Source organism: Myotis yumanensis, unplaced genomic scaffold (genome assembly GCF_028538775.1).
Source record: "Myotis yumanensis isolate MYYU_CA2020_CCGP unplaced genomic scaffold, mMyoYum1.0.hap1 SCAF_2, whole genome shotgun sequence".
NCBI lineage: Eukaryota > Metazoa > Chordata > Mammalia > Chiroptera > Vespertilionidae > Myotis > Myotis yumanensis.
This window is the reverse complement of record NW_027223753.1, coordinates 162,866,682-162,890,678: the sequence shown is the minus strand read 5'-3', so window position 1 is coordinate 162,890,678 and position 23,997 is coordinate 162,866,682. Positions and strand designations below refer to the sequence as shown.

Here is a 23,997-nt window from a genome sequence, read left to right as displayed (position 1 = left end):
TGTGTTCTTGTTCATCTGTCCCATGGTTCAGATATTTGTGTTCCTAATTTAAAACTCTTAAAATTATTCAACTAATAAAGTCTTTTTTTTTTTTTAATATATATTTTATTGATCCTTTACAGAGAAGAAGGGAGAGGGATAGAGAGCTAGAAACATTGATGAGAGAGATCGACCAGCTGCCTCCTGCACGCCCCCCAGTGGGGATGTGCCCGCAACCAAGGCACACGCCCTTGACTGGAACCGAACCCGGGACCCTTGAGTCCACAGGCCGACGCTCTATCCACTGAGCCAAACCAGTTCGGCGACTAATAAAGTCTTTAATATCATTAAGCCTTTGGCATTTTATTGTTTTAATAGGTACAGTCTTATCCAACACCCTTTGTGAAAGTCCTGTCTTCTCTGATTTCCATCCACGACCAAATGAAAAAATTGTCATGTTTTGAGCAGCTTTTATCTGTAATCAAAATTATGTACAATAAATACTAACACTTACTATCTCTAATTAGTTACATGTAGGGTGGTGAATGGAAAAAGAATTTAAAGAAAAGGACTTGATCAGAGGTAGAAATGAAATGCTGGTTCATCCTTAAGGTGTGGTGCAGAATTCTCATGTTCTGTCTTCTCACATCAGAACTATTAAATATAATACATCTAATTTGGATTAATTTTGAAAAAATGTTGTTCTTCCATGCTGGTTCTGCTCAATTATTATTATTATTATTATTATTATTTTTATTTTTATATTTTATTGATTTTTCACAGAGAGGAAGGGAGAGGGATAGAGAGTTGGAAACATCGATGAGAGAGAAACATCGATCAGCTGCCTCCTGCACACCCCGTACTGGGGATGTGCCCACAATCAAGGTACATGCCCTTAGCCGGAATCGAACCTGGGACCTTTCAGTCCGCAGGCCGACGCTCCATCCACTGAGCCAAACCGGTTAGGGCTGGTTCTGCTCAATTAAAATGAGCTCTTTGACTGGACTTTTTTTCTTCTGTCATAGGAACACACAGGACTCAATAGTTTCAAGGCTATTTTGCTAAAATAACCACACATGATGTTCTCTTTTATTTCTAAACTAGAGGCCCAGTGCATGGATTCATGCACCAATGGGATCCCTCGGCCTGGCCTGCATGGATCGGGCCAAAACCAGCTCTCTGACATTCCCCAAGGGGTCCCGGATTGTGAGAGGGCACAGGCCAGGCCGAGGGACCCCACCGGTGCATAAATCTGCGCACCAGGCCTCTAGTGTGCATATAAGATCTTTGGTTAATCTCTTCCTACCCTCCCCCCTTCCCTCTGAGATTCATCAGTCTGTCCCATGTTTTCATGCCTGTGGTTTCTCTCCTGCGTTGAGTGTCTGTGCCCTAGTGGTTAGTGTGTGTCATAGCTACTGGTCACATGGTTAGCTGGTCACTTAGGCTTTTATATATATAAATAGGGCTACCCCCCCCCCCCCAATATTCTTTCTGTACTAGTAATATCTTAGTAAACCATTTGAAAGTTTGTAAATGACCTTTCCTTTTCTAATTTTACTGACCAGATCTGCTTCCCTGCCTGACTTTTTTTTTTTTAAGATTTTTTTAAAATTGATTTTTAGAGGGAAGAGAAGGAAGAGAGAGAAACATCAATGTGAGAGTAAGACATGGATGGATTGGCTGCCTCCTGCATGACCCCCCCTTACCCCCACTGGAGATCTAGCCTGCAACTGGGGCATGTGTCCTGACAGGATTCAGACCAGCAACCTTTTGGTTCATCAGATGATGCCTAACCAAATGAGCCACACTGGCCAGGGCCTGCCTGACATTTTGCTAACATAAATCCTGCCTTCTGTTTCTTCTCTTTCTCTTTTGAAATTTAGTTGCTGTCAGGGTTGAAGCAAGTGGGCTGTGCTGGTACCCTGCCTCACTCTTCTGCCTTCACACCTCTTAAGGTATCTTTTGTTACTGTAATTTACCAGGAACACTGGGGTGGTAGTATGTAGTGGAGGTCTTAACTTTTCCAGTGGATTGGTCTAACAGCAAGCAGTCGGGCATCTAGGATTACATGAAATGTACTTAAGTTATAAAACTATTTGAGTTTAACACTAATTTCACTTAAAGTTTTGTGAAAGTTTTATCGTGCCAGAAACAGCCATAAAGCCTGTGTTAATTCTTTATAAATGTCATTCTAATTTTCTTATCAGTGGTTTTTCTTTTGTCATGAGTTATTTTATTTTGACTAATATCAAATTTACTCTGATACTAATGTACATGCAAAGTAATTTGAGTTCCAGACCTCAAACTGTTACTGCCAAAACCCTCTACAGTGGTCCTAGGAGATCTGTTTTGGTAAATAGTTTTATTGCTACACAGCCATTTGTTTATGTATTATCTGTGGCTGCTTTTGTGCTCAACAGCACACATGGAATAGTTGTGATGGACATCATCTAACCTGGAAACCTAAATAAAGAACCTGTAGTATATTATATTTTAAAGGACCATAGGGATGGTAATTCTATCTTTGTTATCATATGATACATAAGATATGATTAATAATCCTCACTGTCTGTCCTCCTGTGGTTTACGCTTATTTCTTTTTTAAAAAATATATATTTTATTGATTTTTTACAGAGAGGAAGGGAGAGGGACAGAGAGTTAGAAACATCGATGAGAGAGAAACACCGATCAGCTGCCTCTTGCACATCCCCTACTGGGGATGTGCCCGCAACCCAAGCACATGCCCTTGACCGGAATCGAACCCGGGACCCTTGAGTCCATAGGCCGACGCTCTATCCACTGAGCCAAACCGGTCAGGGCACGCTTATTTCTTTCCAGAGTGGAGATTTTCTAGTAAATAACAGTCTTCAAATAATCTTTTTTTATTTATTTATTTTTTTTATTTTTTTATTTTTTCGCTTAAAGTATTACAAAGGGTATTACATAAGTGTCCTTTTTTCCCCCCCGCCCTTGACAAACCCCTACCCTCCCTTACCCCCCAGTGTCTTATGTCCATTAGTTATGCTTATATGCATGCATACAAGTCCTTCGGTTGATCTCTTACTCCCCTCCCTCCTGCCCTCCAACTCTCTCTCTGGCCTTCCCACTGCATTCAAATATTCTTTATATTTGAAAATTATTATCATGTCACCCTTGTCTTATCCTTCAATAAACTCTGATCCTTTTACATGCCTTTCCCAGCCTTATGAACTTTCACAAGTTCTCTTCCTTCCATTTTGGTTCCACTATCTCCAACTACAAATATATCTCTCATTCGAGCTCGCCTGGGGCTGAGCATGAAACACATCTTACAGAGCATTAGGCTGCCTTTTCCATTTCAATATTCATTTGCTCAGTATCTACTATAATTCTCAAATGTTTTAGTTAAATGACAGTTTAACTAAATGATAATTTCTACATCTTATATCTTTTGTTTTCCAAAAGACTTAATTTTGCTTTTTTGAATATTTTTATTTCTCTAATTGACCATAGTAGTTTCAAATTCTTACATCATGTCCTTCTAAATGCTGACCCCAGTTTTATAACATCTGTAAACCTGATACACCCCTCTGATGCTATAGGTACCTGAATGACTAGCGAAAAAAGTTTACAGTAGGTCCTCGGGTTACCTCAGAGATCCGTTCCTACGGCGCAACATAATGCGATTTTCTCACTAAGTGGAACCCACCTGCATAAGCACCTACATCACTCACATGGAGCACATACACAGCAGTAATGAAGTGAAACAGTTAAAAAAATTTAAAAGGTAACAATTCCTGACCTTTACTTGTGGTAAATAAATAATAAAAAACATAAAGCACATATATACATACATTGAAATGATGGAACTTTTTTTTGTAAATAAACTAGGGGCCTGGTGCACGAAATGCGTGCACAGCGGGGGGGCAGGGGGAGGCGCAGTTCCTAAGCCCGGCCTGCTCCCTGTGGTTCTCTGCTCTCTGCGGACCTGCCTGGTTGATGCCACTGCAGGCCCTGGTGTCTGCTCTCTATGGGGGCCTGCTTGCCCTTCCCCGCCAGGGCTGGGGCAAGCAGGGCCCTGCTGTCTGCTCACTCGCTCCGGGGATGTTGCCACCCCACCCTGGCCACTTGCGCACGCGCTGGCTCAGAGTGCCTGGGTCCCGGGGATGTTCCCACCCCACCCCCAGCCGCTCGGTGCCTGCGCGCATAGTCTGGAGTGGCCAGGACATTCCGGGACCCCAGTCGCTCTGGGCCTATGCATGGGCCTGTCCTCGGGATGCAGGCCACTTGGTGCCGGCGCTCGCACAAAAGGCCGCCTCACCGCAGCCACTCAGCGTCTGTGTATGCAAATTAACCCGCCATCTTCGTTGGGTTAATTTGCATACTCTGAATTGGCTGATGGGCATCGTGGAGTGATGATCAATTTGCATCTTTCTCTTTTATTAGTGTAGATGGGATATGGCAATGTAACCATGGCAATCAACGTACATTGATTCAAGTCCATGTATGTCAGTTCTAGTCCCACGTAACCCAAGGACTGCCTGTATAATTCTCTTCTGTGTTAACCCTTTGCTAGCCTTTCTCAGCTATGTTCCTTATTTGAGCAGCAATACAGAAAATTATTTGAGGAACTGTTTTCAAAATTCTCTCAAGTAAGCTATATAATTAGTACCATTCTAGTTGTAGAGGAGAAAACTTAATTCATTACACTTAATGGACAGTTTAGGGCATTGGGGCTTATTCTAAATCAGAGTCAAAAGACCAGATGGAAATTTGCCAGAATTTGTGTGTAAGTCTAACTTTTTACCAGACATGCTACACAGTTAAAGGATTCATTTTTATTTTTATTTTTTTAATATATATTTTATTGATTTTTTGCAGAGAGGAAGGGAGAGAGATAGAGGGCTAGAAACATCGATGAGAGAGAAACACCAATCAGCCGCCTCCTGCACATCTCCCACTGGGGATGTGCCCGCAACCCAGGTACATGCCCTTGACCGGAACCGAACCCGGGACCCTTCAGTCCGCAGGCCGACGCTCCATCCACTGAGCCAAACCGGTTTCGGCAAAAGGATTCATTTTTAAAGATTTAGTCTTTATTTTTTGATATCCAGTTACTTTACAGAAGGTATACACTATAGTTAGTGTGATTTTATTTCTGTTGTTGCTTAACCAGGATAAAAGTTGAGTTTATGTCAGTTTGCTTTTTTTGCTCTTTAGTTCTCTAAGAGTTCTCAAATTTAGTCAGTGGCTTGTGAGTTATTTGAACTAATTGTTTTAGTATCCTTGAATGCAAGTCACTTAGATTTATCCTATATAATAAAAACCTAATATGCAAATTGTTCCCTCAACCCAGAGTTAGGGAATTCGACCAAGGGGTAGGGCCAGCCGGCCAACCGCCTGCCGCGGTGGCAGCAGGGAGCCGGGGGAAGGGAGGTCCCGGCCAGCAGCCGGCAGCCACTAGATACCCTACCCATGCATGAATTTCGTGCACTGGGCTTCTAGTAGTTTTAATAAAGTTACATTTTTTAAAATCATCATTTTACAAGTTTCCTCTATTCTAGCTTTGTTTTTCATTACACCTAACTATGCATTGTCTTTTAGTGTTTTGGGAGGTAGAGAACATTTCCTGCCATTCAGTGGAATTTTTTTCAACTCTTCCTTCTCTCATCTAATAAAGTTGCTGTAACTTTATCATTTTTTTCCCTTAGCCTAACTCCTACTAATAAGTTTTTTTAAATTCCTAAAGAATATTTTTCCTCAAAAAAAAATATATATATGGAATAATCTCTACCTTTTTCATTTTTCTGTTTGTGCCATTGGTCCTTGAATAAGTCTTTATTTAGCTAACGAGCTTTCTCCTTTCTAGCTCATATTTTTTTAAATATATTTTATTGATTTTTTACAGAGAGGAAGGGAGAGAGAGAGTTAGAAACATCGATGAGAGAGAAACATCGATCAGCTGCCTCCTGCACATCTCCTACTGGGGATGTGCCTGCAACCAAGGTACATGCCCTTGACCAGAATCGAACCTGGGACCTTTCAGTCCGCAGGCCGACGCTCTATCCACTGAGCCAAACCGGTTTCGGCATCTAGCTCATATTTTTTAAAAATAAGGGTAGTCTTTTGTTTCTTTATAAAGATATCCAGCTTTTGCTTCATTTGCCTGTAAATTTCTTTTAGTAGTTCCTCTTGTTATTTTAAGTTAAATTTATTTATTTAAATTCCATTTCTTCTCAACATTCTAAATTTAGTTTATTGCCATCTGTAAACTTGTTGAACATATTCTCTTTTTCACTAATGAGAATGTAGTCCATTACCTTACTTAAGAATGCAGCTTGCTTTTTAAATCTTAGTTCTCAGACTAAGAGTGTCAGATCAAGGAATAGTTACCACAAAATTGTCTTCCAGATCAGTCTAAGAATTTACGCAACAGCATGGCTCCTATTTATGTATTTATTTATTGTAGCAGTTAAAATTCCATTTCATCTGACCCAACTCCAATTAGAAATAAGAGATTTCTGGAAATGCCCTAGCCAGCTTGGCTCAGTGGATAGAGTGTTGGCCTGTGGACTCAAGGGTCCCGGGTTTGGTTGCGGGCTTGATCCCCAGCAGGGGGCATGTAGGAGGCAGCCAATCAATGATTCTCTCTCATCATTGATGTTTCTATCTCTCCCCCTCTCCCTTCCTGTCTGAAATCAATAAAAATCTATTAAAAAAAAAAGATTTCTGGAAATATTGAAACCAAAAGGGGGAAAAAATGGGAGCAGATATGTATGTGTGTTTTAAAGTCATTCTGTTCAAAATGTGTCAGTTATTGTAAAGTTGTATTTAAATTTTTGAGTATAATTAGATATCAAGGCCTAAAAAATTATTATTCTAGTACCCTGTTACTCTTCAACAACTTTAATCCAGCCAGCCAACACTTCTTTTTTTAAATTTTTATGTTTTTATTGATTTCAGAGAGAGGAAGGCAGAGGGAGAGAGAAATATCAATCATAAGGGAGAATCATTAATCGGCTGCCTCCTGCATGTCCCCTACTAGGGATTGAACTCGCAACCCCAGGCATGTGTGCTGACCAGGAATCGAACCATGACCTGGTTCATGGGTTGAAGTTCAACCACTGTGCCATACTGTCTGGGCCCAACACTTCTTTTTTTTATGTTTTATTGATTTGAGAGAGAGTGGAAGGGAGAGGGAGAGAGAGAGAGAAACATGCATGACAGAGTAGTATCAGTCGGCTGCCACCTGCACCTTCTCCCCCCCCCACCCCCCCCACCCCAACTGGGGAGGAAACCCACAACCTGAGTATATGCCCTGACCAGGAATTGAACCAGTGATCTCTTGGTTCATGGGTCGACACTCAACCACTGAGCTACTCTATCCAGGCCCAACACTTCTTTTTAAATTAGTTTAACTACATTTTCCTTTATTTAGGTAAACTTTATACCAGTTGACCTACCTCTTCTTCCTTTTTACAGTTCCTTTGTTCAATGAATTAAAAACATCTTGTATTCAAATTCTAGTCTAGAAATACAGCTATGTATAATATTTAAACACCTTGTTTCCTAACTGAAATAAAAAACCTTTATCACTCTTTCTTAACACATTAAATTTTATTCTGCAGAGGAGAGGGGAGAATACTTTAGAAACTATACCAGAAAAATACTATTATAAAATAAAATTTTATTCTCTTCTGTACATTTCCCAATAAATGATGATCTTTTTTCAATCATAAGAAAGGCTTGTTATATAATAGGACTGTCTTTAGAGAATGCAATACATAAACCTTGTATTCTATAGAAATAAAAAATTTGGCCTTAAAAAAATATATAATCACTTCTTAGCCTTTTGGCTAAGATCTTGTGTAGTACCTGTTCTTATAAGTGTAAAAAGCATATAAAATTAATTCAGTAGTCCAAATTTTCATTTCTAGACTTAATTTTGAAGGAAAGTTGCATGGGTTTTTTCTCTTTTATAATCCTAATGTTCCCAAAAATGTGGAGAGTACCTCTTGAATAATAAGTATTGATATATCTCTTTTTCTCCACAGAATGATGACAGACCTAATGCTGTATCAAGTTCACCTACAACAGAAACAGGTAATAGACACAAAGGTGCAGTTCACCACATCAAGATTATAATTCTTTACCAGGATTTTCCTCATAAAGTATTTTTTTTTTCAATTACAGTTTACATTCAATATTATTTTTTATTAGTTTCAGGGGTACAGCATAGTGGTTAGATAATCATGTACTTTACCAAGTGCCCTCCCCTCCCCAATATTTAAAGTACCCACCTGGCTGATAAATTACCTCTTAGAGATGAGAAATCAGACACAATATTGGGAACTTTCTGCACATTTAAAATTTTTTAATTCAACTGGTTGTTCAACTATTCAGCCATTTGTTATGAACAAATGAGCATGAGCTAGCAGTGCTATAGGTTTGCAAGAGACTATATTCAATATATTAACGTTCATTCTACTTTTATTGATACACCAAAATAACATGACAATCAGAAATACACACAAGCAGCCTTCCTGCTGTCAGGGTTACTTTTCTGTACCAGATTTTGTATTAACAAAATTATTACCCTTTTATATCATTACCATAATTAATTTGATTTTTTTCATTTATTGAACTTTTGTGATATATGTCTGTTACATATTTAATGATTTTCCATCTCTTTTTATCTAATTTACTCTTTGGGCCGATTTAGTTCATCATTCTCCTGCATATTCTTTTCCTGCTGCTACCCAGAGAAACCAGCCCCAGCGCCCTGAAAGCTTCCTTTTCCGAGCAGGTGTCAGGGCAGAAACAAATAAAGGTAGGAGATAGTGACTAAAGGGGGAGGAGGGAATGCTTTATACAATGACATTTACTGTTACATGCTTTTATTTATTTATTTTTAATATATTTTTATTTATTTCAGAGAGAAAGGGAGGGGAATAGAGATAGGAACATCAATGATGAGAATCATTGATTGGCTGCCTCGTGCACGCCCCCTACTGGGGACCGAGCTGCAACCCAAGCATGTACCCTTGACCAGGATTGAACCCAGGACCCTTCAGTCCGCAGGCCGACGCTCTATCCACTGAGCCAAACTAGCCAGGGCGCTGTTACATGCTTTTAAACTTCTACCCTAGGATGTCACCTTGGCAAGAGCTTTAGACCCTGCATTTATCTGTAATCTTGCTGACATTAAAGCAGGAGAATCTTGTTTGAACTTGTTGTTTTTAATTTTTTTTTTTTTTTAAATCTTTATTGTTCAGATTATTACATTTGTTCCTCTTTTTTCCCCCCATAACTCCCCTCCTTCCAGCTCCCACCCCACCCTCCACCCTCACTCCCCACCCACTGAGTTCATCCATAGGTGCATGATTTTTGTCCAGTCTCTTCCCGAATCTCCCATTCCCCTTTCCCCCCCAAGAATAGTCAGTCCATTCCCTTTCTATGTCCCTGATTCATTATAGTCACCAGTTCATTCTGTACATCAGGTTATTTATTCACTTGATTCTTAGATTCATTTGTTGATAGATGCATATTTGTTGTTCATAATTTGTATCTTTACCTTTTTCTTCTTCTTCCTCTTCTTAAAGGATACCTTTCAGCATTTCATATAATACTGGTTTAGCGGTGATGAACTCCTTTAGTTTTTCCTTATCTGTGAAGCTCTTTATCTGACCTTCAATTCTGAATGATAGCTTTGCTGGATAAAGTAATCTTGGTTGTAGGTTCTTGGTATTCAGCACTTTGAATATTTCTTGCCATTCCCTTCTGGCCTGCAAAGTTTCTGTTGAGAAATCAGCTGACAGTCGTATGGGTATTCCCTTGTAGGTAATTGAGCCTCTTTCTCTTGCTGCCTTTAAGATTTTCTCTTTGTCTTTTGCTCTTGGCATTTTAATGATGATGTGTCTTGGTGTGGTCCTCTTTGGATTCCTTTTGTTTGGGGTTCTCTTCGCTTCTTGGACCTGTAAGTCCATTTCTTTCACTAGGTGGGGGAAGTTTTCTGCCATTATTTCTTGAAATAGGTTTTCAATATCTTGCTGTCTCTCATCTTCTGGGACTCCAATGACTCTGATATTAGTCCGCTTAAAGCTGTCCCAGAGGCTCCTTACGCTGTCTTCACACTTTTGGATTCTTTTTTCATTATGCTTTTCCAATTGGGTGTTTTTTGTCGAATCTTTGGTTTGATTCTTGCACTCCTCTGGTCTGCTATTGGGTATAATATTCTTTATTTCAGTCCGTGTATGCTTACTTTCTAATTTCTTTATCGTAGCATCGAGGGTCTCATTAGTTTTCATGAGGCTCTGCACAAATTTATGGCAAGCCCTCAAAATTGCGATTCTTAGCTCCATATCCTCCATTTCTGTCATGTTTTTTTGTCTCCGCATCTTTTATGCTTTCTTGGTGCACCCCCTTGTGGTCTCTGTGCGCAGTCTTGTTCTAGCGAAGCCTTAATTGTTGTAGTTAACACTAGAGGGATTTGACCACCAGGCCGACTGGCTGTGGAAATCAGCTGTGGGAAAACTTCAGTCCTCAGGGGAGGTGCTAGTCCAGCCCTTGCCTGAGGCGGTCGGCAAATGGCTGTGCGCAGGGTTTGGGCGGGGCGGGCTCAACAGGGCGGGGGGGAGGGAGCAGCTATGGCCGCTCTCAGTCCGTCCCCAGGGGCTCTGCCTCTCTGTCCCAGCAATCGCTGCAAACCTCGGAGGGGCCGTAGCCAGACAGTCCCGCTTCTCCCGTTTGAGTCTGGGTCCCTAGAGACTCGCCCGGATCTGTAGCCCAGAGTCTGAGATTCGCTCCTGATTGAAAACGACAATCGCGCCCTCAGCCGCCAGCCCGCTTTGCGCGCGCACCCTCACCACCGCACCGCCGTACCTTTAAATTTTCCACACTGCGCCTCCGCTGAGCGTCGGAATGCTGTTGTTCTTGCTTCTAGTTGAAGAGACTCTCCTCAGCCAGCCTTCCCGTGGTTCTGGTTGATGTCCGCTCCGACTTTTAGTTGTATTTTTGAAGTGGTTGTCCACGGCGGCAGTCTCTGGTGTTTTACCTATGCCGCCATCTTCGATTCTCCTCTCACCTTACAGTTATCTGTTTTTAATTTTTTTAAATTGATTTTTCAAGAGAGGAAGGGAGAGACACAGAGAGAGAAACATCAATGTGAGAGATAACCATCAATTGGTTGCCTCCTGCACTTGTATCAACTGGTGATTGAATGTGCAACCCGGGCATATGCCACAACCAGGAATTGAACCCTCCACCTTTTTAGGTGTACAGGTTGACACTCCAATCAACTGAACCACACTGGCCAGGGCCTGAATTTGTTTTAATTAGAAAGTTTCTTGGCCCTGGCCAGGTAACTCAGTTGGTTAGAGCATCATCCCAAAACACCAAGGTTGCAGATTCATTCCCCAGTCAGAATACATCCAAGAAACAACCAATGAATGCATAAATAAGTGGAACAACAAATTGATGTTTCTCTCTCTCTCCCTTCCCTCCCCTCTCTCCCTCCCTCTCCCATCCCAACCCTTTCCTTCTCTCCTTTTCTCTCTCTAATGTAAACAGTTGTTGTTTTTTAAAGAGTTTCTTTGTACCACCTAAAAGCAGGTTATAGTGTTTGAACAAATGAAATACTTTTTTTAAGGCTTTAGAGAATGTTTCTCTTCTCTACATGAGCTCTCTTTCAGATTTTTTCTTTCTGTGTTCTTAAAGAAATGAATCTGTAATTTTTTTTTATCTAGTCTCTTTTTAGTGTGTGTTTTTTGTTTTTAGTTAATATGAAAAATTTCTGCCTGGTCCTAAAAGAAGTTACTACCTGGAATTAAAAACAAACATTTCAAGTCCAAAACTACCTTTAATATAACTGATAGTTGCACTTGCAGTGAGATTTAAAATCAAACCAGAGACATACTGCTGATGAGATTGTAAATTAGTATGGAAAACTGTTTACATTATCTACTAATGTTGAACATTTGTATAGCCTATAACTAGCAATTTTACCTTCTGAAATATGTATACATGTATACCAAAAGATATGTACAAAAAGATTCATAGCAACATTTTTAATAATAGCTCCAAACTTAATGTCTATCAGTGATAGAATAGATTAAAAATTGTGGTATATTTATACAATGGGATACCTTATAAGCAAGGAAGATGATCAGATTAACATACACAACATGGATAAATCTTATAGTGTTTATTATAAGACACAAAAGCATGCACACATATAGTTTCATTCATAGAAAGTTCAAATATGGACAAAACTCTTCTGGTGTTAGGAGTCAGGAAGTACATGGTTGGAACCTGTGGTGGTAGAAATAATCTTTGGGTACTGATGATAGCTTAGAGGAGCTTCTGGGTGTTGGTAATGTTGCATTTATTTACCTGGTTGTGTCCACTTTGTGAAGATAATTCATTGCGGTGTTTGCTTATGATTTATGTATAATTTTCTGTATGTGTGTTATTTGTCAATGAAAACATTATGAAGTGGACGTGATTAAGCAAAAGTAGTTCAGCCAAATGGGTAATGGACATTTGTTGGTTTTTTATACTATTCTCACTTTGATTTTGTATATTTGAAAATTAGCATAATGAATTTATTTTTAAGAGTTAATCCAGAATAGAAGGTGCTATACTTGAAAGAAAACTGTGATCAGGTGGATCAGAGTATTTTTCCAACACTGGCAAATCACCTTTCTGTCTTACATATTAATATTTTTTTAGGTCATGGTTCAACCCTTCTTTCATCTTCTGAACCTACCACTGATTCTACAGATCCCATAACAAGACAGAATACAAGGCAGAGAGAAGAAGAACTGGAATCAATAGATCAGCTACGGAAAGTGTGTACATTACCTTGAAATTACACTTTTTCGTTATAATCCCGTAATCAATTATTTGTGACTTACAATTTTTAACAGAGTAAAGAAGTACCCATTGTATGACGAATGTAAAAGTAATTTTGCTATTAAAATTCTTTCAACTGTTTACTAGGAAAATGAGATGGGTTATTCTATAAAGCTTAGTTCTATAAAGCTGGCCCTACTCATTTAAAAATTTTTTCTGCTTCATGTAAGAATTCTTATAAGAGTAATAATAATTTATATGTATATACTCATATACATATCACACATCATTTATAGTATTTATTTTTTTATTTTGGAGTTAAAAGAGAATCTAGTTTTCTTATTTATTTTTTTAAATCCTCACCTGAGGATATTTTTCCATTGATTTTTAAGAGAGAGTGGAAGAGAGGGAAAGAAATATCGATGTGAGAGAAACACATCGATTGGTTGCCTCCTGCACAAACCCCAACCAGGGCCCAGGCTGGGAGGAGCCTGCAACTGAGATAGGTGTCCTTGATTGGAATAAAACCTGGGACCCTTTGGAACGCAGGCTAACGCCCTATCTACTGAACCAACCCGCTAGGGCTAGTTGTTTTTTTAATCAGAAATTTTAAATGAATTTCTCTTGTTTTATTTTGCACCACTATGTCCTGACTGCCATATATATGTAATTGATATCCTTAACCTATTGACTTAGATAGAAGGATAAAATAGGTATTATAAAGTTATTTGTGTTTAGTGATTTTCTAATTAAATATATTCATTGTAATTCCATTATGTCCTGTGTGTCAGCCACTCTTCAGTTAATATATTACGTGTTTTCCTGTTCTTTTAGCATATTGAGTACCGTTTGAAAGTATCTCTGCCTTGTGATCTTGGAGCAGCTCTAACCGATGGTGTTGTTCTTTGCCATTTGGCCAATCATGTGTGGCCTCGATCTGTCCCAAGTATTCACGTCCCCTCACCAGCTGTAGTAAGTTTATTATGTTAAAAAATGTTGGCTGTTCATCAGACATTTATTAAGTACAATGGCAGGCATTGTGCAGAATGCTAGAGATGCAAATATGAATAGTGCAGTCCCTGCCTCCCTACCCTTCTACTAGAGAAGAAAATGGGCACATAGACAATGACTTACAGCAGTGTGCTAAATGTTAGAAGAGAGGTCTGTAAGAGTTGTGCAATAGGAGTACAAAAAATGGATCACTTATTTCTGCCTGAGGAATTCAGTAAGGCCCTCCCAGAAGAGGTAAAATTGTAGGAATTCTGATATAGTATTTCTAGATTTGAAAGATAAGGAAGATCATGGCACATTCAAGGAATTTTAACTTGTTCAGATTGATCCTGCACAAGGCGTGGGTGCAAATGGCAGGATATGTAGCTAGAGAGGTAAGGCAAAGGCCAGCACCTGTTTTTGTAATAAAATTTTATTGGAACACAGTCCCGCTTACTTGTTTATATATTATATGTTACTTTCAGGCTATTAACAGAATTGAGTAATTGCAACAGATCATATGGCCCTCAAGACTAACATTTATTTGATCCTTTAAGAAAAAGTTTGTTGACTCTGATCTAGAGCATTGAGTTTATAAAGCAACTGGCAAGAATATTTTTAACGTTAGCAAAATTTTTAAAACTTTGCTAGTAACATCACATTTTTCTTCCTTTGCAGCCTAAATTGTCAATAGCAAAATGCAGGCGAAATGTAGAGAATTTCCTAGAAGCTTGCAGAAAAATTGGTGTGCCTCAGGTAATAAATTCATCATTTTTATATTGCTTAAATAGATGGTTATTATTTTCCTAAAATCTTTCAGAAATGCAAGTATCTATAACCTTATAGGGCTAGCTTTGAACTAAACTGATCATTACTAACATGATTTTGTGTTCCTAGAGGCAATCAGTATACTTTGAGCATTTTTCCTTAATAATTTCCAAGGACCAAGCAAAAAAATCATACACATATAAAGTTATTTATTTATTTATGTATTTATTTATTTTAAATCTTTATTATTGAAAGTATTACATATGTCCCCTTTCCCCCATTAACTCTCTCCAGCTCACCCCCACATATAATTTTAAATGTATTGTAATAACTAATGCTAAGTAATCAAAAATAGTTATTCTGACATTTTCCTAAACATTCCCACTTGCTCTTTGACTTGTAATATATCTTCATGCATAATAGAGTCTGTGTTTCAAAATAAGTGCATCTTCAATTGAGAATGCTTCAGTGAGTTTCAAGTATTTTCACACTTGTAATACTTTTCTTACTTGTTTATTTTGAAATAATTTTAGACTTAGAGAAATGTTGCAAAAATATCTCAGAGAGTTATTGTGTACACTTCACCCAGGTTCCTCTACTGGTAACATCTATCTAAACATAGTACGCATCCAGATTAACACACACTGGGACAGTGCTGTTAACTGAATTACAGACTTGGTTCAGATTTCCCGTTTTCCCACCAAGCTCTAATACTTTGGAATTTAGCATTTAGCACCCAAGAGGCCATTTCTAGGCTCTTGTCCTACTATTGAGATTTATTGCCTCTGACTTCCTCAGTCACAGCTTTATTGCCTTTAATAGTACAAAAAATTAAACTTTATAGATGTGATTAAGGGATATGAACTTGATACACTTTTTATTCATTTTTACCCTTTTAAAAACAATTATGTTAAACCAACTAAGCATGATACTCCTTTTTTAAATTTATTTTTTATTTTTATTTTATTTATTTATTTATTTATTTATTTTTATTGCTTAAAGTATTACAAAGGGTATTACATATATCTCCTTTTTTCCCCCCCGCCCTTGACAACCCCCTGGCCTCCCCTACCCCCCAGTGTCTTATGTCCATTGGTTATGCTTATATGCATAAGCATGACACTCTTAAGAAATATAATATTTAGGGAGAGATCAACCAAAGGACTTATATGCAAGCATATAGGCCTAACCAATGGACGCGGACAACAGGGGGGTGGGGCATAAGCGGGGGATAGGGGGTAACGTGGGGATAAGGACACATATGTAATATCTTAAACAATAAAAAAATATATATTTATAAAAAAGAAATTAATATTTAATGAAATTAAATTTATAGAAATAAACAACTTGGTAACATTTTATACGTTTTTTTCATTAACCACAGTCATTACAGTTCCTGTCATCATTTTCTCCTTCAAGGAGAGAAACATGATTCTTCTATCTTCTTAATCAGAAACCCAGTATTGGCCCCCCCGGACTCAACGATTCCACTCTTTTTCTTGACGTTAAGCCCTTGTCCTAATAGCTTTCACAACAGTGACTCTTTTTTTACCCAGCTCACCATCCCTGTCTTCACTAGCCATGACTTGCGAAGGGTTCAGCATCACTTGTCCAATGAGCAGTTTTCTCTTTCAGCTCTTTCACATGTTGCAAAGTGGAAGAGAAAGAGCTCAGCTCCAAAGAGCATCTGCATTAGTCAATGTGTTTTTTCCTCCTTTTATTAAGTAGATCGTGATTCTACTATGTATTTTTCACTTTTTTCTTTTGTGTTTATTTTTTAAGAATTATAAAATGAAAGAATTGAAATATGTTTGGTGGTAGTTAGCAAGGACCTTTAATTGCTATATGAACAAATTCAAAATTTTTTCCCATTTTCATATCATAGTTTCCTAAAGGCTCATCATCTCATAGAACAAACCTTTTTTTAATGTATTAATAAGTTTTCTAAACAAATAGCATGCATTTTCTCCATATTAACAAGCAGGTTCTAATACTCAGATGTTCACATTAACATTCAGTGCTTCCCTTTTGTCTACTGAATATGTTCCTACCTGGTCATCACATTACACAAGCATGCCCAGTACCTGCCCGCTCACATACCATCATGCCCTGAACAAAAGAATATCATGTTTTGGCACAGGGAATGGCAACCAGAGAAAAGATATGAGTGATTAAAGAGAGCATACATAGAGGAATGCGGAAAATAGCCCTAAACAGCAAGACATGTTAGTAGAATTAACCTATGTCAAGCCTGTTGAAAATACTGTGTTTACCAGTGTTTATAGTCATGGGACCTGTATTCTGGGCTTTATGGAACCATCATCTACCTCAAATTTAAAGTGCACACACTGAAATTCTTCAGAATGTACCTGCAAACAGCGAAATACAGAGTGCCTTAAAGCATGCATTTAATTCAGCATTTGCCAAGCAGTGGTGAATAGTATTTATTGTGGGCCAGGTTGTCCCTATTCCTACCAGAACTGTGCTATTTGAAGTCAGGAGGTAGAAAGCAATATAATTTTAAAATACTGGATGGTTAGAAAGGGTTTCTTAACGTATCCTTCCTCTCCCTCACTTCCCCACCAGAAGGGGGAAATGGACATTCCACATAGGCCACCTCTTCCTCTCCTCTGCCTCTACTCTCTACCACCACCGCCACCACCACCACCACTTTTAGATGGGTTCCTGTTGTGCTGCCACTTCTGCTAAAAAAAAAAAATGAGTCATTTGCTTAGAACAAAGTGAAGGAAAATGAATGAATATACAAACTCATAGGTTCAAACTAGCATTCCCAAGTCCTTCTGCTAAGAAGGAAAGAGAAAGCCTTTGCCTCCTCCTCTTCCTCGGTTTCCCCTGCTTCTGGGCGCTCTGAATTACTGCACATCCCCATTTTTCTGTTTGACTTGTAAAGAAAATCGGGGATGTAAAAATGATCACCTTTGAAATTGTATAATGTAAAATTTAATATTATAAATATTAATATCAGATTCTATGTATAAAAGGCAATTTCCCTTCTCAATATAATTTTAAGTGTTTACAAGGTAAGTTATGAATAAAATATTAAAGAATAAGGTGACTATGCCCTAACCGGTTTGGCTCAGTGGATAGAGCGTCGGCCTGTGGACTGAAGGGTCCCAGGTTCAATTCTGGTCAAGGACATGTACCTTGGTAGCAGGCACATCCCAGTAGGGGTGTGCAGGAGGCAGCTGATCGATGTTTCTCTCTCATCAATGTTTATAACACTCTATCCCTCTCCCTTCCTCTCTGTAAAAAATCAATAAAATATATATTTTTTAAAAAGAATAAGGTGACTATTAAAAACTTCTGATAAGATTAGGCATGTGGGTATTCTTTTTATTACTTTGCTTTTATTAGATATGTTACATTTGAAAAACTAGTGGGTGATAAAAATTTCTATGTGAGTTCAATATCTTGTGTACTAAAATTATTACATGTTATGTGTTGAGTATTTTCTTGCTATCACATCCAATGATAAATTTACTTATTTAATTTCTTCATCTATGAACTGGAGGGTTTGGGTAATCTCTGAGACCTTTGTGGTGTAGCTTCATTTTGCACATATTAGTGAAGACTTGATTAAGATGGGCTTGCCTTGGTTTTAGAGGAACGCCAAATCATCCAGTATACCCGACCAGCTAGTGAATTTCTCTGATTATTAGTCTTTCCTCCTTTTTGAACCTTCTCAATTTACCTGGCTTTCTCTGAAAACTTCTCTCTCCTCAGCCTGCTCCCAGGTTTTGTCCATGTTTTCTGAGAAACCTATTTTTTTTTTGTTACTGAGGAAGAATGAGATCTGAGAAAGAGGTTCCCTCACGAACCCTCACTGCTCTCAGGCCTTCCTCAGCCAGAGCCAGTGCTGTTCATTGTATCCTGAATGTTCACACCAGTCACCATTCCAGTCACTTTTATTCTGCTATTTTGTAGTAAAATCAAACTCAGCACACAGAGGTGTCTTTGTAGCTTTGTGTTTCAGCATTTTTTTTCATTCGTCATAATAAAAAATGTTAGATGTGTTTCCGTGAGAATGATTGTGAGATGATCATATTGAATTCTATACTCAAATCTGTATTTCCGATCCACTGACTTTGTTTTTCTGTTTCCTTTCCTGCTCACACTTTGGACAGGACAATCTTTGTTCCCCTTCTGACATCCTTCAGCTAAACCTCAGCGTTAAAAGAACGGTTGAAACACTACTTTCTCTTGGGGCACATTCAGAAGAATCCAGTTTTGTTTGTCTGTCTATCCACCTTTTGGGTTTTGTGGCATTTTATTGTATTTTAATGTTAACTCTCTGTATGCTTTATTACTGGACCTTCCCCCTCTAGCTGGAAGATTGCATTCCAGTGGTTTTTCACCTCATTCCTGGGCTTGGTCAAGGAGGTTTGTTTCTCATTCAGAAATATTTACATATGTGCTTTTATTTTCCTGGCCATCGAAGAATTAACCCCTAAAGTAGATAAATCCTTTCCTCATATGTCCAGATGAGCAGCCCATCGCGTTAGTCAGTAAGCGTTTATGGAGACTAACACAGAGTAAAAGACCAGCATTTTTTCTCCTGATTATTCATCCATTCTCCTGGCCTGTGGCCTTGTTTCTGTTAAGTGCTGAAGTGTTTCTACTAACACAGTCTTGAGCCTGTCTTAGAATATGACTAAGAACTCTAGTTCCAAAGGACATAATAACATTCCCATCAGGCTGTTTTCCGTGCCTGACACACTTTTCAGTGTTGAAATTGTGAGTTGCTGAACCTCTTTAACAGATGCTCATACGGAAAATAGCTGTGCCCTTTCTGGTTTGTAGGGCCTGTGCTCACTTAAATCTCTGCACTGAACTGTGCCCTGAAGTCTCCCTTTGGCTGTCTGGGCATCTGGAAGGCACTAGTTATTTAACCTTAATAATTTTAATTTGATCAGCATGGTCAGTCCAAAATCATGTAGCTTCTCTAGATTGCTATTCTGAGCCTAGTGTATACATTTTAAACAGTACACAACAAGCAAGTGATCTAGAGCTGACTTTGCAAGGGGTAGGCAGCTGTCCAGATTTACTGTGTGTTTATCTTTAATTGAGCTTCATTTCTAGAATCCTATTGAGAATTTAAAATCAGAATTTATGTAATTCCCAATACCATTTGAACCATCTTACTAGGTGAACTTGTATTTATAGGCTGTTGAGGAGATTGTATCTGAACAGTAGGTAAAGTATTAGGCAGCAGTCTCTGTTCTGTACCCAAGGCAATGAATAGAGTCGTTTTAGAACATCCTGTAGAAGTCAGCCTGGAGGTTTGATTGCTTTCAGTTTCTTCTATATTAAATGAGACAGTTACTTACAACATTTAAAACTGTTTACTGTTGGTGCTGAAACATTGAACACTGTGTTGGAAACTTTAGTTTAAATAGTAGTAGTGCCTTCCAGAGTTTGGGGGAGGGGAAGTGTCAGATGTTTCTGAGTCGGAGATCATTCAGTTCTGTGGAATTTTGTCCTTTTGAAAAAATACCTGATAAAAAACACATTGTCTCGTATGTGGTTTGAAGGGCGTAATTGTGCATTCTTTTCGGAACACATGGGTTCTCTGGGCCAGCTGGAAGGTAACTGTGCATCTGGAAAGCATAGCCTCTGAGGACATGTGTCAGTCACATGGCGCACAGGCCGCAGGGCACTCAGAGAAGAGATCAGGGAACTGGCCTCAGAGAGACTAGGTCTCTGCCAAGAGCAAAACCCTGAAAGTTCATTTTAAGTATAGATAGCCTATACATGCAGTTGTACTCAAAGTATTTATACAAAGTTGATCATTTAAAAGAGCAAAAGATTGCAGTTACCTTTTTCTTTTTTATCGGGTAAGTATTTTTTTAAAAGAAAGAAGCATATAAGGACCAATAATTGCTCAAAATAAATACTTGCTATATTTTGTATTGCCACTGACTTTTTAAAACTTCCTAATATAGTAAGTGCTAATGAAAAGCTGAGAAAAGTTCAGTTATCTTTTTTAATAAGTATGTATAATTTCTTTTTAATGAAACCAGAATTCCACTTTCTGTCCAGTTTCTTCCCATAATCCCTGCCTGATATGAAAGCCCTGGTTTTCACAATCAGGACTGTAATGCAGAGAGTAGGCATCCCACTAGTGCAGCCTGAGTGATGGCATCAATAATATCGCACTCCTAGTGTGTGTGATGTCCAAAGTGCTTTCTCCTACAGGCTAAGCCATCTGGTATAACTTGTAATCTTTTCTCTTTCACCTGCCTGGTTTGACTAATTTGCATTGCTCTTTTATTTATCAGAGATAAAGATGTTGCTTTCACTCCATAGTATTCTGCTTATCCTGTTGTTTGTGTAAGTGTATGTAACATGTCCATTTTCCATTTTGCAAAACAATCTTATGTACTGTTAGTTGTGTTAATAAAGTGATAGTGTCAGATATCATCTCTGTGTACCTCATATTAACAGAGGTCATTTTCCCAGGTACTGACTTTTCACATCTCAGTTGATTATTGTTATTATTAGAGAAGAGATGCTTATTTTTTTTTCTTTTCAGTTCTGTGATGTTCATCCTACTTTCTTTTGTGTTTGTTTTTATGTCACGTTTTCCCATTTCAGGAGCAATTATGTTTGCCTCTCCACATTTTAGAAGAGAAAGGTTTGAGCCAGGTTGCAGTGACGGTCCAGGCTCTCCTGGCACTCGCCCCACCCAAGCAGCAGCAGCACCAGTTATCTGCTGTTTAAGGACTCCCAGCGCTCCGGGTATTGCCTGGCCAAAACGGAGCAGGACAACACCATCACGCTGCCAGCCGTCTGCTTAAACAGAGCTCTGACATGTTCTTAAAAGGGACTGTTTCCATGATTCCTAACAGGAATATTTTGCTTCATTTCTCCATTTTAGGGGAGGTTATATCCATTTCCATTGAATTGTTTTTGAAGACCCGGTTGGTTTTCACAAATGAAACGTAATCCTGTCATTGCTGAGAACCAACACTGACGCCTAACCTGGCTGTGCTTTCCTGGAGCGAAGGGTTTCCCCCACACCAGAGAGCTCAGAGGATAGTTCGCTCTCCTGAAGGCACAGACAGGCTGTTACCTTACCTGTTCCCAAGACGTCTAGCGCACTGGTTTCTAAACGTGGTTGTTCAGTAGAGTCTCCTGGAGCATTTGTTAACGTACAGGTCCTATTCAGTAGAGTCTAGTATGGCCTGGGTACTTGCATTTTCAACAAACATTCCAGGTATTTCATGTAGTAGACACAACCGTTCCAAGCTAGATATTTGTATGATTGGGGGAAGTAATGACTCCACTGTTTTTCAGCCACATTTAAAATCAAAAGCTCTATGATGACTACTTGGACTTTTTGTCCAAGGCAAAACAAAAATATGTAGAAGGCCTAGATTCTGTATAGTAAAACAATGGAACAAAGTTGTATTTAAGGCCAGTGTCCTAGGCCCTGGACTGTTCCAAATCCTCAGGCCAGTAACCTGCCCTACTCAGCATTTGCTTTGACTTCCTTGAGCCCCCCCTCCCTCTTCAGCCCCCATGCTGCGCCCAGAATCCCTGGGCCTGCCCACACCTTCCAGTCACAGCAGTACACTTCCAGCTCCCGACTAATGGGAGACCATGAAAACAAGGCAGAAGGAATAAGGGAACAGCCAAGAGTCTTCTCTTTCTTTCAGGTAACTGTCAGTTCCAGTGGCTGAACTAAAGCGCTTGCGGCATCTTAAAAACAGCTGGCTGCCTTTTCATCCCGCTCCACCACTAGTGCCTGTTCCCCCAATTGTGTGGAATAGAAGGGCCCTCGGTCTCTGCAGCACAGAGCCAGGGGCCTCTATCTAAGCCTCTGGGGGGAGTTTAACCCTCGTGAGTCTTTCTTCCTCTATATTTTGAACCCTTTTTAGTTGTCGGTGGTATGTTTTGGTCACTGTCTTTATAAACCAAGTAAATAGCATAAGTGAAAATACTAATTATCTAGGGTTTTTTTTTCTGTTGTTGACTGTTCTGGGTTTTCTTTACCAATGCATGCATTTGAGTATAATGTTCTCACTCTTTTTATCATGTAAATGCAGCACCTAAAAGTAACTTTGGATAAAATAATGTTTAGTATCTGATAAATCAGTGTTTTCTACTGTTCTCATAAGGAAACAAGTTCATCGGAACATTACCACTAGTCCTAGTTTAAAACTATATAACACAGAACATCTGCACTCAAAGCCCAATGCTTAGGGTCCTCACAGAACAAAGTAAAGTGTCTCTTAAATGCTTAGAGCCAGACCCATTAACAGTTCCAAACACACCCACCAGTCATGTGACTTGTTTAGAATTTAGTTACATGTATTTTTAAACTATAGGTATTTTTCCTTCTAGTCAACATTAAACCTCAGTACTACTTCCAAATCATAGCGAGCCATTTGAATGAAACTCAGCAAAGGACAGGACTCTCTGTCACATATTATGCAAGGAATAATCCCAGAAGACATACCTAATGCAACATTCGGAACATTTGCAACTAATTTTCCCAGAGGAATAAATGGAAATTTTAATTTATTTCAAATTTTACACATAGCATGAAACCTGTTAATGTATTTTTATCAAATTTTACATTTGAATTGCTAGAAAAAAATTGTACAGTTTTGGTTGATAATGAAAGGAAAATATCAAATGTATTGAATTTCTTTTCTGTGTCAAGATGAGAAAACAAATCATGATTTTTTTTGTTGAAAATTATTTGTATTCAGTATTTTATTTGTACCTTTGGGTTTGTTTTTGCTTTTTATTTTAAGCCTTATTGAGGTAAAATTTATATGTCACAAAATTCTGTTGCTTTATAGTAATGTGCAATTTTTTAAGTTGTACCTTTGTTTTTTTTAACTGAAAAATACGGTTTAACATTTAGCCTTGCCAGATACTAATGAAGATGACTTTGTAACAGTCCCACCTAACCGTTTATTTATGAACTTCCTATTGAAGCAGCAACCTTCCCAGTGCTGAAGTGTGAAGGAAGAAAAGGCTGTGCCCACCCACCTGGGCCCTGCCAACTACAGAGATTGTAAGTCAGCGGGTTTCTGGACTTTCAAACTCATAAATGCTCGGCACTCCAAACCATTTTTCTCTGGAAACAACTCCTAGGAGGAGGAGACTTACTAGTAGGTCACTTTTCTTTATAAAAATAGTCTTACAGCCAATCAAGGAATCTGATTTCTCTTACTTGCTATTGCTCAGCAGTGACGAATGATGTGCCTATGCTGATGAGTGTGATGCATTTTTAAAAACTAAGCACTTAAATGGTTATAGAAATGAAGGAAAACATGGATATTTTGAAGGTTTTTTTATATACATATTGCAGTGAGATGGTTTACAGCAGATTTTATTTCTGAAAATGTTGTAAACATGTAATTAGTAAAAGAATTTGTGAAATGTCCTATATTT

General features: G+C 38.7%; 1 protein-coding gene and 1 pseudogene across 9 annotated transcripts in view; both read left to right on the top strand.

The window, feature by feature from the left end:
- LRCH3 (leucine rich repeats and calponin homology domain containing 3) overlaps window positions 1–23,753 on the top strand; it is a 106,024-nt gene extending 82,271 nt beyond the window's left edge. For 5 of the 9 annotated variants that reach the window (XM_070406421.1, XM_070406419.1, XM_070406417.1 and 2 more), the window contains 7 exons: window positions 1,863–1,934; window positions 8,013–8,061; window positions 8,681–8,788; window positions 12,688–12,806; window positions 13,645–13,782; window positions 14,479–14,556; window positions 18,714–21,274. In XM_070406421.1, the coding sequence (XP_070262522.1) occupies window positions 1,863–1,934; window positions 8,013–8,061; window positions 8,681–8,788; window positions 12,688–12,806; window positions 13,645–13,782; window positions 14,479–14,556; window positions 18,714–18,914 (765 nt within the window). In that variant the 3' untranslated portion in view covers window positions 18,915–21,274. Of the gene's footprint in view, window positions 1–1,862; window positions 1,935–8,012; window positions 8,062–8,680; window positions 8,789–12,687; window positions 12,807–13,644; window positions 13,783–14,478; window positions 14,557–18,713 lie in introns of all 9 variants that reach the window. The other 4 variants (XR_011470310.1, XM_070406420.1, XM_070406423.1 and 1 more) reach the window with 4 other exon arrangements.
- On the top strand, window positions 7,795–7,975 carry LOC139004791 (U2 spliceosomal RNA; annotated as a pseudogene).
- Window positions 23,754–23,997: the final 244 nt, after the last annotated feature.